Source organism: Corella eumyota, chromosome 2, assembly GCF_963082875.1.
Source record: "Corella eumyota chromosome 2, kaCorEumy4.1, whole genome shotgun sequence".
Classification (NCBI taxonomy): domain Eukaryota; kingdom Metazoa; phylum Chordata; class Ascidiacea; order Phlebobranchia; family Corellidae; genus Corella; species Corella eumyota.
Genome location: NC_137491.1, coordinates 7,215,695 through 7,228,890, shown reverse-complemented (window position 1 = coordinate 7,228,890; position 13,196 = coordinate 7,215,695). Strand labels below are relative to the sequence as shown.

At 31.4% G+C, this 13,196-nt stretch overlaps 1 protein-coding gene across 2 annotated transcripts in view; it reads right to left on the bottom strand.

Annotated features, from left to right (window-relative positions):
- Nucleotides 1-1,865: 1,865 nt before the first annotated feature.
- The window catches only part of LOC145743622 (uncharacterized), a 45,947-nt gene continuing 34,616 nt past the window's right edge, over nt 1,866-13,196 (bottom strand). Inside the window, exons 17-28 of one of the 2 annotated variants that reach the window (XM_082561625.1) lie at nt 7,781-7,949; nt 6,166-6,220; nt 5,621-6,020; nt 5,332-5,481; nt 5,053-5,136; nt 4,835-4,950; nt 4,561-4,696; nt 4,218-4,388; nt 3,912-4,054; nt 3,662-3,777; nt 3,463-3,585; nt 1,866-3,315 (exon numbers count right to left, since the gene is read on the bottom strand). In XM_082561625.1, coding sequence (XP_082417751.1) covers nt 3,171-3,315; nt 3,463-3,585; nt 3,662-3,777; nt 3,912-4,054; nt 4,218-4,388; nt 4,561-4,696; nt 4,835-4,950; nt 5,053-5,136; nt 5,332-5,481; nt 5,621-6,020; nt 6,166-6,220; nt 7,781-7,949 — 1,808 coding nt within the window. In that variant the 3' untranslated portion in view covers nt 1,866-3,170. The remainder of the gene's footprint in view (nt 3,316-3,462; nt 3,586-3,661; nt 3,778-3,911; nt 4,055-4,217; nt 4,389-4,560; nt 4,697-4,834; nt 4,951-5,052; nt 5,137-5,331; nt 5,482-5,620; nt 6,021-6,165; nt 6,221-7,780; nt 7,950-13,196) is intronic. The other variant, XM_082561626.1, reaches the window with a different exon arrangement.

The following is a 13,196-nucleotide window of genomic DNA, read 5'->3' as shown; positions in this document are numbered from 1 at the left end:
TGTAAACATGATTGTATGCTTGATTAGGTTCTAAATGACTTTTATCATTATCCTCTTTAAATATTGAAAAACTTGTTGTAGTTTATTTCATTTTAAGAAAAACTATACAACACCCTTTAATACAAAAAATGTTTGTATAATAAAATATAACGACCACCAAAATTTAATACAATTTAAAAAAACATACCTGGAATTAAGAATTGCCCTGGGATCACGTACTAGATGAAATATTTTAAAATTAGAAGGTAAAGATTCCAATGTTTTTATACGGCTCATCGTAATGATTTTAACTGGCACAACCTTACTTGATCGGCACTTCAGCGATGCTTGCAAAGTGTCAATTTTTGTTGTTTTATTTTCTTTTGCTTTGTTTTTTAGAGAAGTTAAAGCTCTACTTTTGTAGTAAAAACAAAAGTTATGTTTCTGACATAAGGTAGAATTGTCATTTTGGTGAGTTATATTAAATTCATGTTCGTATAGCAAGGGAAGCTGACTAAAGTTGCAACTGAACGCCATATTTAAAATCTAAAAAGAATGAAAAAAAAACGATGCAAATAAATTACATTTTGACAAAAAGTAATCAACTAGTACTCTACAGCGCAAATACTAATATGAAAGTATATTTTATTGACTAACTTGAAGAAACTGGTAATGTATTACTTTACTAAACATTTTACTACCAACTTACTTTTAACTGAGATTTTGTAGTGGACAAACCTTTCAGCGGCTCATACAAATAGAATGAGCCATTTATTTCATTGAAGGTTTCACCAAAAAACGACGAACCTGACCTCATATATGCAAATATTAATATTTTAAGTGGAAATTTTATTGGCTGCTTCGCTTTATTCATAAACGGCGTAAAAGGAACTGTTGTGTTTTTCTTCAAAGCAGTACTTTGTTTTGTTGTAATTGGTTCTTGATTATTTTGTAACATTCCTTTTTTAGGTAAAACATCTTTTGTTTTATTTTGATGACTAGATTGATTTGTTTCCAATAGATTTTCCTGGTCATTATTTTGTTTTTGATCAAGTTCATTTTCCTCAACTAACGCTTTAACCGAATCCTTTATTGTTATTACAAATATGGTAGAGGAATAAATTGTTGTTGCTGATAAAGAGACTTTATCGTGTTGGTAGTTTTCATCAGCAATTCTTAAAATAAATATAAAACCTAATTCTTGCTAAATTTTAAAAAATAGGATATTTCTTACCTTTTCAATGTTTGCGGTTTTCTAAAAGTTATTGAAAGCTCAAATGTACGGTGAATAAATACCAAACAAAATGTTCCAACGACAATCGTCATTAACGAAAACGCAAGTTTTGGGTTCAAAACTCGCCTACTCATACCAGCAAGCAAATTACGTAGGAATTTCATTTTGCACTAAAAACTCAGTTAAAGTAAAGAAGTCTAAAAAATCTTTATTTTTTTTAATTCCCGAGCCTAAAAAAACATCTGGTAATATATACATAACATACCCTCAGCCTCACTTTATTTAAGAAATACCCGGTAAAATATACAGAAATATAAGGGGAGCTTAGGTTAACAATCATTAACTAAACTAGTAAGTCAACATTAATAAACGTTAACTATCCTTGGTTAAACACAACACAGGCGTCGGTTTTATAGCTTTGGGTGTATTTTAAACCTATAGTGCAGAAATAGTTGACTAACGTCGAGATTAAATTACATTAAAATTTCCTTAAACTTACTTAGCATACTTATATATCGATGTATGTTACAAGCCTTTTCGAGACCATATCCAAAGGTATAACATGTACTTTTTCATTATATTACTTTAAGATCAACAGTAATGATAAAACAACTTATTCAAAAAGTAAACAATATATCAAAAAACAAGATAAACTAGTGGCGCTTAACACTAAATTTTTTTTAGGCTTGCAAAATATATTAAGGCAAGTTCACAATTGCATAAACGCCATAAGACAGAACGAGAAAAACAGGAAACTGCCTAAAGAGTAAATAAACAAACCAGAAAGCAGTAAATCATTTGTTCTATAAGGTTATTAATTCAAGATTAAGCGTTATACCACTTTTATTTCTTCTTTCAATACTACCATTTTATGTGTTTTTTGGTGATTTTATTATACTTGCACGGCTAGCGCACATATTTGCAACACAAATGTACCGACTTGACACCTCGAAAAAGGAACTCGGTAAACATAAGAAAAGAGAAATAAACAAAATAAGTAAAAAAACGACATTTCGCATACACAAGTATCCGAAAACATAAACTATTATACAAATTAAAAAATATATCCCGTTATGATTATTTTACCAACAATATTACAATATTGATAACCTAAGGAGAGAAAATCACGTTATAACGATCGTTTAGGTCAAAATCTATCCACATGACGTCTAAGAATATTGATTACACGATAAAACATATCTAAAAATGTACACAGAGAAGAAAATAAAGTTGTACTTTTTAAAAATGTACTCGTAAAATCGTCAGCTAAAAATAAAGATGTACTGTAAAGTCTACCACGCAGTATCCTTGTTTAGATTAAATACACAAAAGAAACTGTACATTGAGACAAATGAGACAAAACCTTTCTTTGCCCATTTAAACGAAGTTTTGGACGAGTCGAATACCCATTGTAACACCTTGAACCCTACAACAAATTTTTACAAGCAATCATACCAAAGTTTAAAAAAATATAAATAAACTTCATAAGCGTGACGTCATACACTGATAAAGCGCTTTTTTGTACAAACGATTAGCATTTGACCCATGCAAAACTTATAAATATAAACAATTTGATAATACTGATGTTGGGTTGCAAAAACAAACACAATCAGCTGAGCGTATCGATATGACGTCACTAGGCAGTGATGACGTAATTGCTAGTTAATATAAATAATGTAAAAGCGTTATGGGGTAGGATTTGAGAAAAATAATAAAAGATGGTGACTCTTTGATGCATTTTAATTTTTTAAATGTAAACTCTTGAATAATTAACAGAAACTTGTCTTGTATAAATAATTGGTTATTTTGACAAAAAAAGTAGTTTGTTTTTTGTATGTACCGTGCAACATAACACAGGAACAATGTACACAAGTTGGCTTCCGTTTAACTCGGCCTCATCTCTTTCGCATCTTGCAACCGGAACATTTTTACAGTTTTTGTAAATAAAATATTAAGATCAATTTCCGGACGAATTTCCAATAAGCACCTTAGACACGAAGTTAACAATCGCGGGGGCAGGTTGTTCCAAATCAAGTTCAGCAAACAAATGACAAACATTCACCGCGGAATTGCCCGTTTTCTTTGCGACGAATGCAAACACTCTGCAAAGTAAATGTTTATAAGAAAAAGACAAACAAATTATTAAGGCTAAAACAACTAAAGTTAGGATAAAGTTTAAATAATTTGTAGTCTGTGACAAAATTATGTAGATCAGCAACAAAACTAGTTTTTTTTGCAAGCAAACTCACCGTGCGTTTGGAGGGCCACGGTCTCCGGATGCGTCCCATCTTCTGTTATGAGGATCTCTAGCACTTGGATCCAACCCACAGTAAGTCACTGAACTAGTGGCGTAGTGACGTCGAAAGAATATTCTACAAAAAGAAATCAATTTAAAATTTTGCTGAAAAATTTAATAAATGTACAAAACTTTTGATATTAATATCTTACTTTCTTGCATTGTCAGTAAGGGTTATTCCCTGTGGTGAGACTTTAAAATGGACAACAGAAGTCTTGACGGCTTGACCTCTGTTTTGCATTCGCTCTCTCATTGCTCGTTCGATCGCCTAAAAATAATTTTTAAAATTTCAAAATTGCAACAAATATTTAAAATAAATTTTACAATGTGTACAATTCTAACAACAGTATTTAATTAGTATGTAACTCTGTAAATAAATTATAGCTTTTAAAGGGAAATTACCTCTGGACCAGTTAAGGATTCTGTATCAGCACTTCCTAAATACAAAACATTACAAGCTGCCCCTTGTCTTAACAATTCCGCAGCAGAATTCGAAACCTCGGCACTGTTTCTGCCAGAACCTGATGGCTGGGGAACTACCTGATCTGCAAATGGTTTAAAAACAAAAACAGTTAAAATTTAGGATTTACAAATTCAATTTAAAATATAGTCAACTAAATCCATATTTTTACACTAGAAATAAAGGTTATTGAATTTGTAAAAGTCATCTTAAATTTCTTTTAAATAAATGTTATTGCTATATCTTACTTTCTGTTGAGATAATTAACTTGCAAGGCAATGCAAGTGGAGTAATGGAATGTTGATAAATTAAGGCCGACAAACTTCCAAATACAGGTTCGTTTGCACATCCCTTTAACTTAACCCCCCTTGAACTTGGCTCAATGAGGAAGTGACGAACTAACTCGTCACTCATGTTAGCTGTTGATAATAAGATTAAGGAGGTTAATGAGGTGATAAGAAAATGGCACGATAAACGTTTTCGGTACTAAGAAAACCAAATATTTTTATTTCCTTATCAAACAATAACCTTTCAAAAAAACGAACTGGTAATTTTTTAAGTTAAAACCTGATCGTGCCGATAAATACTTACTTCCAGGTTTTGCAGTTGCAAGAACGGCTTGTGGTACCTGGGCAACCTTTAGAGCGAGACCGAAAGCACCGGGATAACATCTGCTATTCCTTACCACAAAACTACCTGCTGATCGTTCGCGCAACATCGCCAATGCCTAAAAAACATAAATTTTATCAGTATCAAAAGTAAATATAAAAAAATTAAATAAATTTATAAAGCAACAAGTAAATTACTAGTATTAACATATTATATCAAGCACATTAATTATAAACTATTAAAATATAAAGCTAACCTGTTCACGTGTAATATCAGGTTTGTACCAATACGAGGTAGTATCACGAATAAATTTTGGTGGAGTAGTTCCTGACAAGCTCGATAGCGACAGCTCGTGGGCAAGTTTATCAATGTCTGAAAATATAGCCGATAAAACATTTATTAATGTTCAAATGATAAACAATTTCTATATTTATGAAACAATAAAAGCAATTAAAAAAAACATAAAACACATACCTGAGATGGAAGAAGTGCTTGTTCTTCCAGATGCAGGAGAGCTAAGCCCACCGTCATCGGATGAAATATTGTGATGCATGAATCCTATAAAAAAAGTTGTTTAATAAATATACAACAAGTTTCACCCATGTTAATATTTTTAACATATTATTATACCCAGATATAATTTGGGTTAAACGGTAATTGTATGTTTAAATACTTAATGGTATTATACAACATAACCTATACACGCACATTTTTATAATAAAAACAAATAAATTTAAAGGTTGTCAGATTTACCATGTCTCTCGTAGGCAGAAAGCTGGCTCTCCCTCCTGTTAAGAGGTGTCTGGGTAAACGGGTAATGACCGGTACTAGAGACCGGAGAACCTGCAGACCCGGCAGATTGTGGGGAGGTTTGTGAGGCACCACCAAGATATCCACTTCCAGCTGCAAAAATTTTTAAATAAAATAAAAATAATTAAAATAAATAATAAATATGTAAGTAAAATGTAATTTTAGGTATTTGTAAATATTATTAAATTTCACTATTTTATATAAACTTAAAAGAAAATCCACAAATAAGTACCTGTAGAAGTGCTTCTCAAGCTGCTTCCAGAATTTCTCATTGAAGACTCTTTTGGAGGAAGAGAAGGATGTCTCTGTGGAGTGTAAACTCCTCCAGATGAAGAAATATTATGTGAGCCTGCACTTCCATCCGAAAGAAGAGAATCGTTGCTTCCAGTTAAGCTTCTCGATCCAAAGGGACTGACTCCACCAGATCCCAAAGAAGATGCTGGGTTCGGAGTGGAAAAACTTTTAGCGGATGTTGGGGTCAGGTGAGGACTATGTCCGTTACTCTGCTGAATCCATTGACCTTTGTTGTTGTTTCCAAGCCAACCGTTTTGTTGTTGTTGTTGATGTAAATGAGGATTATTGTTGTTAGTGGGATATGACTGGGGCTGGGAATTGTACCCGTGGAAATTTTCCTAAAAAAAGTAAGATCTAATTTAAAAAAAAAGTAAGATCCAATTTTACAACTTTAACCGGAAATTAAAAACAATTTTTTAAGAAAAAATTTTCTTTTACTACAATTGCGATTTTATATTAATAAAAACAAAGTTTTGTTTTTACCTGTGGCTGAGTTGTATATGCTTGATGTAAAGATGCTTGCTGTTGCTCTTCAAGCCTAAAAGATAACAAAATGAAAATTAAATTTGAATAATTTGAATTTCTGTCTCAAATTAAAGTAAAAATAAGTTATACATACAACAATTTTGTTTACTAAACTTTCATATTAAACATAAAGTTATACGCCTAACTCAAATTTTACCTACATTCGAATAAGTGCTTTCTTCATTTCTTAACAACTTTGTTCATATTGAAAATAACTTTAGATCACATTAAGCACAAAAGAAAAAGATGACACTTAACTCAACGCACTTTTCACCGATTTAACATAAATTAACTGTTTAAGATTAATTACCTGTAACGTAATACACGTAATAGCTATCTAATTATTAATTTACCTAACCAAAATTACGTAAAAGCCTAATATACGTTTATGTTAAATACCAAATTAAGATGCGTTAAAAGTTATATTGTGGTTAGTCATAAGCTAAATTTTTTTAACTAGGAATACTAATTTAACTAATAATAACACAGCAATTTTTTGCTTGCTAGTCTGATAAACTAACTTAACGATTTGTTCTTAATCTTATCACTTCAAGTCTTGAGCCAAATGTCTTTGACAATTTTCACCCTTCCACGATTTTCTCATCATCATTATGACGTCACTATCAATAGCGCGCGGCTGTTACAATACCTCACGGTCAGGTTTTGACGTGCAATAATTACTTTTCCGGGTTTTTGCTGTTAACGTGCGATCCAATTCTGTCTTCTATTTTTTTTAATTAACTGTAATTTATTACATATATTACAATTTAAAATAGAACTTTCTTCTTATTTTTTTTATATTTGCATAAGCTGCCAAGCAAATGTCGTTAACCTATACTGAACTGACTTAATTCGGGCAAAATTACAAAAATGTTGTCAGTTATGACGTTTTTGACGTGTTTTTCCTTTAAAATATATGACAACTGAAAGTATTGCTACATCTCTTTGAATTTACGCTGTTATAAATATAATTTTAAATTTGACGCAGGTCAATTAAACTCTGAATCTCAGAACCTTATTAAGCGTGTTAACACAATTAATTAAAATCATATATTTAAGGCATTAAAGCATTACTTCACTTTCGTGAATGGTTAACACATTAGCAACCTGTTTGTATTTATCTTACTGCTTTAAATTCACAAATACCGTTTATCTTCCTGAATAAACAGTGTAATCGGACACCTTTCAACGCCATCAAACTATGCTGACACTTAATCATCTGTTTAATATATTAATGAGTTGTAAAGCCTGTTAAAACTATCAGCCTATTGTTGTAGTTAATTGGAAATTCAATGTTACTAAAATAACCGCATAGTTCATAACGATGTGACAGAAACTAATGCAAACAACATGGCTCTTACGTAACTATAAATAACGTAGAGTATATTCAATTATTTAAAAATAAATTGAATTGTTTGAATTGCTACAAAAATGTTTTTTTTAAGTTTTTCGGCAAATTAAGTTAAATTGGTACAAGAAAAAGACATTTTTACCCAAACATCTTTAAAGTAAGAAATAAAAAACGTTGAAATAGGCTTAGTAAAACTTAAATTTGTGTTTATGAACAAACTACCTGTTAACTGGATTTGAAGCTAACAAAGTTGTTTCCTTTATTCCCAATGTTGGACTTTGGTTGTTGTAGCCGTTCGTAAACCCTGGTGACGTGTTCAAGGGCGAGCCCACGTGGTTGTTTTGGTTCATCTGATTTTGGCGCCTGGTGTCGCTACCGAGCGGCGATCGATCTGTAAAATGTTAAAATTAAAATTTTATTTCTTAGCCTGTGAAAAAATAATTTTTTTACCTTAATAAAATAATAAATTGAAAAAAAATAGTTAAATAAACATACAAAAATTTCACAAATATCAAAAACAAATCGGTAAACAAAAGATTTAAGAAAATCTTGGCATTTGCGCAGATGCCAATTATTTCTTATTTTAGACATGATTTGGTTTCGAAACCTAATATTTAGCATTTAAATACTGTAATTACAGAAGTCCTCGTGCACCAAGAAACTTTTTGTTCCCCATTGCAATGGTGCAAAAACAATATAATTGAACAATTGACCATTATTCCAAAACGACAATTCGGCCATTGTTGTTATTAATTTTACAACTCCCATAAACAAATAAAGGAAATGTAACATGCGCCTTCAAACAATAACTACATACGAGTTTGCATTTGTAATAACTAAGTGTGCACGTAGTGCTCACAATCAATTATGACGTACACAAATACTGCGTGACGTCATACTAGTGGGATTGACGAAATGTTTTAGTAGTGGCACCACATAGTCGAGTTCCAATGCGATAATAAATATGAAAATAAGAGGAATGAAGAAACAACCAAAACCTATAAACCTAATAGGCACCACACTGGGTTTTATTGTTGATTTTTTCAAGTAAGTTAAACCTAGGAAACTTATGGCTTTATTTTTATGACTTTATTAGTAAAAGTTGGCAATAAAAACAAACAATGTGCCAATTGGAATATAAACAAGGCAATTTATTTACTTTTTTGCCTATTTTGGGAGTATTATTTGTTGATAAAAAACGGTAAAAAATTTTAGAATTTTGTATTACGTAGTGTGGTAAACGCTTTAAATTTAATTTGAAAATGGCACATGCTTAGCCGAACGTTCCAATTATTATTAATTTTTATAGCAAATATTTGCCATACAAAACTATAGCTTAATATAGGAGCTTAGGAAAACAGAAGCTTTTTACTATGACTACAAATCCAAAACACAACAAGAGAAAAAGCTAACAAACCTTTTTTTTTCTTATAATAACATTGGTCGTATTAAAATCTAGTGTAAATTTCCTTATTTAAAAAAAGGGTGTAACAGAAGCTATTTATAAAAACTAGAGAAAACAAAACAATTTCACATTCAAAATATATTTTAAATTTACTCTCACGCATAGGGTTATAATTAAAAGCTGTCACGCAAGGGAAGAAATGTAACAATATATATAACCTTACGTTGTTTATGAACAAACACGTTTCGATGCTTATGGCGTAAGTGGACAAACCTAAATAAACATTAGAGGTGTATTTTAAACTATATGGACCGGTCCAAACAATAAAATGTGACGGGCAACATATGTTAAAACGTCACAAAGTATTTGCTTTGGTCACCCGACAACAACAGTCCATTTAAAATAACCTATAAACCTGTAAATATGCTGTATCAAAATGTTTGTTACCATAGGGTTTACACAAACCACACAAACATTTCGAGTAAGCATATTATTTGACAAACTGATTTACCTTTCGTTTCTGCTGACATAATATGATTAAAAATAATGTAGTCTGAACTGTCGTTTTGTTCGTGATGATAATTGTGGTGAGCTCCACAGTTTTCGGAATCCTTAATCCTCATCCTAACACAAAACTCCTTTTATAAATTCAAATGGTCAACTTTGACAATTTTGCTGTTTGTTGAGTTGTAAGTAAATAAGTTGCCAATTTGCAAAATTTTGTGATAAAGCTAAACTTTTATGTGGTGCCAGTTAAGGTATTGTTCATATAGTTTGCAAATTTAAAGATATCTTTTTCAGGAAATGGTTTATGTTTACAAATTTTCTTGAAATCTTTTAATTGGCAATATAATTTCTTCAGATATTTATACCCCACATAAAAGAAAATCTTTTCAATCCTTTAATCCTTTTTTTATAAACAAATGAAAAGACGTGTAATCCACAATATCGGAGATTAAAGTCTTTTTTTCGCGGGGATTTAGCGATTACCAGCCCGCAAAAATCCGCTTCGTGATATCTCGATGTAAAAGGAAATCCGAATCAAATTTGTTTACAAAAATCAGGCAAAATTCGATCTTATAATTACAAAGTAAAGTGAGCTGAAAAGCAACAATTATATAAACAAAGAATTAAAATTAGGAAACGACATATCTGTAAGTCCTGTCTTAATTACCTCACAAACAACGACATGGTCTGGCTCTAAATAAAACTCGACGCCAGCGTTATCTGCAACGACCGGGTCTAAACACCAGTAGGTCTGCGTTTTATTACTATTCTACAGCACTGAACACAGATAAAAACTAATCTATGAAACTATCAAGTAAGAATTAAAGTCGGCAACACAACACTCTGCTGCATAGGATTACTTTACAAACTAAAAAATAAGCATTTTTTCTTATACTACCCAAATACGCAGTTTCTTATGTAACATTATTTTTAGACTAAAGGAATAAACCCGAAAACCTTTTAAAAATACTACATCCATTAAGAGAGTCGACACTAACTACCCGTAACTACTTTCAAAGGAAATGTTCTATTTAAAAGATACAGTTTCACGTAACCACGACGTCCTTTTGTGATAAAGACCAACGCGTGCGAAGAAATGAAACTGAAAACGAATTACGAAAATAAAACAAAAATTTCGCGCCAAATTTGACCACGTGGCTAACAAAAATTTAAACCGATTAAAACTGAAATATTCATAACGCAGTAATATAAAAATATTTAACACAATTAGTTTTCTAAATGTAAAATAATAAAACTGATATTTAATTTTTCTTAAATCTAACATAGGTTTATATAGTAACTAAAATGTAAGTTGGTTGTCAATGTTTTTTCTGCCAATTCGGGTTACATTTACGACCATAAGTTCATGCAACCCTTACTCCACTTTCTTGGTCGTTAAGTTAACTCACTTCTCCCTTTTTACCTAAAAGCTAGAAGTTATGTTTACCAACAACGCACATAAGCGTAGGAGAAACACATTAGCACAACAAAACAAACCTTTCAATTAAGCGAAACAAATTACGGAGTACGTAAAAAAAGCGAAACAAATTACAGAGTACCATGTACGTAAATGGATAATAGATTACAATCAAAGGCGAGTTTGTAAACATTGTTGTTGTAGGAAAAGATATCTTAAGCAATAGAATCGTTTGAACCAAAATCAAAGTGTCACCTGCACTTAAGGTCAAGCGATAAACCCTTATTAAGTTACTATTAATCTATACCTTGCTGTGTTAGTTTAATGTTAGTTTATCAAAATCTTAATTAAACGTTAACTAGCTTTGCACATCTTGTAAAATTTCATATAAAAGATTTTGCATTTACTACAATATTTATTTCTATTTCTACGTTTTTTATTTCACTGCCCTGGACATTTGTTGGCTCGTTAATAACTGGGTGTTTCAGGTTAACTGCAGTTAAATCGGCGAATGTCCCGATATCAAAGAAAAATCGGAAATTACCGACCGTAATTTTGATTGCCGTCTGATGTCCGGGCTGGTCATTTTACAAAGCAATTTACGACCTCAAGAAATCGGGTCACAACTATATTTAACGTTTTACAAAATTGTTTTTACAAAGATCAATCTTATTGTTTTTTCAATTTCATCTACATCCTAATTTTGTGACTGAATGTTCTGTACTATTGTTACTGTTTAATTTGAGAAACTTTTTTAGATTTAACTTGATAAGCTCAAGACACAACTGTTGAAAGATTTCAGGCAATCCATCAATGTTTAACAACTTCATATCATTCGGAAACGTCCGTCTTTCCTCGATCTCACTGTTCCTTAACCACTTGAAATTTCAATTGTTGACCTAATGTTTTTGCTGGCCCTTCACCAACGGTACCTTGTGTTAAACTAATGGTAAAGGCTATGAAAGGGTGCAAATGGATTTATAAGTATACGCACGCAATTTTTTCAATGACAAAACCAACAAATCTTAAATCTTCCTTTTTAACCATGTTCTTTATTGTCATAAGAAAATCTCTCTTTGTTACTCAACTAAAATGCCTTGTGGCCCCATAAGTTAATATCAATATTTACACTGATGTATTTTTTCCACGGTGAGATTGCTCAAATATTAAGTCCATAAAATTCTGCCAACGATAAGTGGATAACCTGGTTAAATCTGACACCTTACCTGTAATTTTAAATATGCCAATCTGCTATTTAGTGACATAGAGTAAGTAATGTACACACTCTGTATGAGCGCATGGTTGGCGTGAATTTAGTGTTAAATTTGCAGGTTTTAGTTAAAAGGTTAAATAAAACACGGATTGGATTAACTTGACTCTCTATAGACCATCTGCTATATTTTGCTAGACATTTGGCATGAACACAGCCTATAGTATCACAAAAAATCCCGCCAGAAAAAATTTAACTGGCAATGTTTTTATTTTCTTAGCTTTGTGAAGTTTTATTGGACTATTAAAATCGTTTAATAATATTAAACTAACACTCTAATTGCAAACCTCAACTTTGGTGGTCCTAATAAAATGTTAAAAATATCATTATCTAGAAAAACAACAATTTGGCGAAAGTCACTCGAGACTTTAGTTCAGTTATGGTCATAACCGCATATTCTCAATTCCAAACCAGAAATACGATATTCTCGTATACTCAGCAGACGAAAATACAATACATCATTACATTACATGTCTGCAAGGTGGTAAAACGCATAAGAGGTGTCTGGATTTTTTCTTGGATGTCTAAGTTATTGAACAACATGTTTACGCGCTTATCGTGCTAACAAAAGTAATATAGAGATAACGAAGAACCATATTGACACTTTACTTTTAACTTATCTGTCAACTATGGTCAACTGACCATCAGGTTATATGACTCAACAATCTGATGACTAAGCAATATAATATTGGTTGTTCTGCTTAGCCTTATGCTAACACCTCGCAGATTTATCGTGAAAAGTGCTTATTAATCGCATATTTTTAACTAAAAAGCGTGTAATTATATGGGAGATCAGATAATCTTGAAATCGGATATTTTTTAAATGCTAAAACGGAAACTACGCTGTAGTTATGAGTCAGAATTAAGCCAACATTTTATAGTACAGTTAATACAGTTCAAGTATAATCTAAGGCTAGACATTTATCATGTACAATTAATCAAATGAAATTAAAAATAACCTAACGTAGCACTACATTTTTAAAAACATAACAAACTGCTTAAACTTAATTGAGCAAAAAAAATAGAACCAAACACGCAC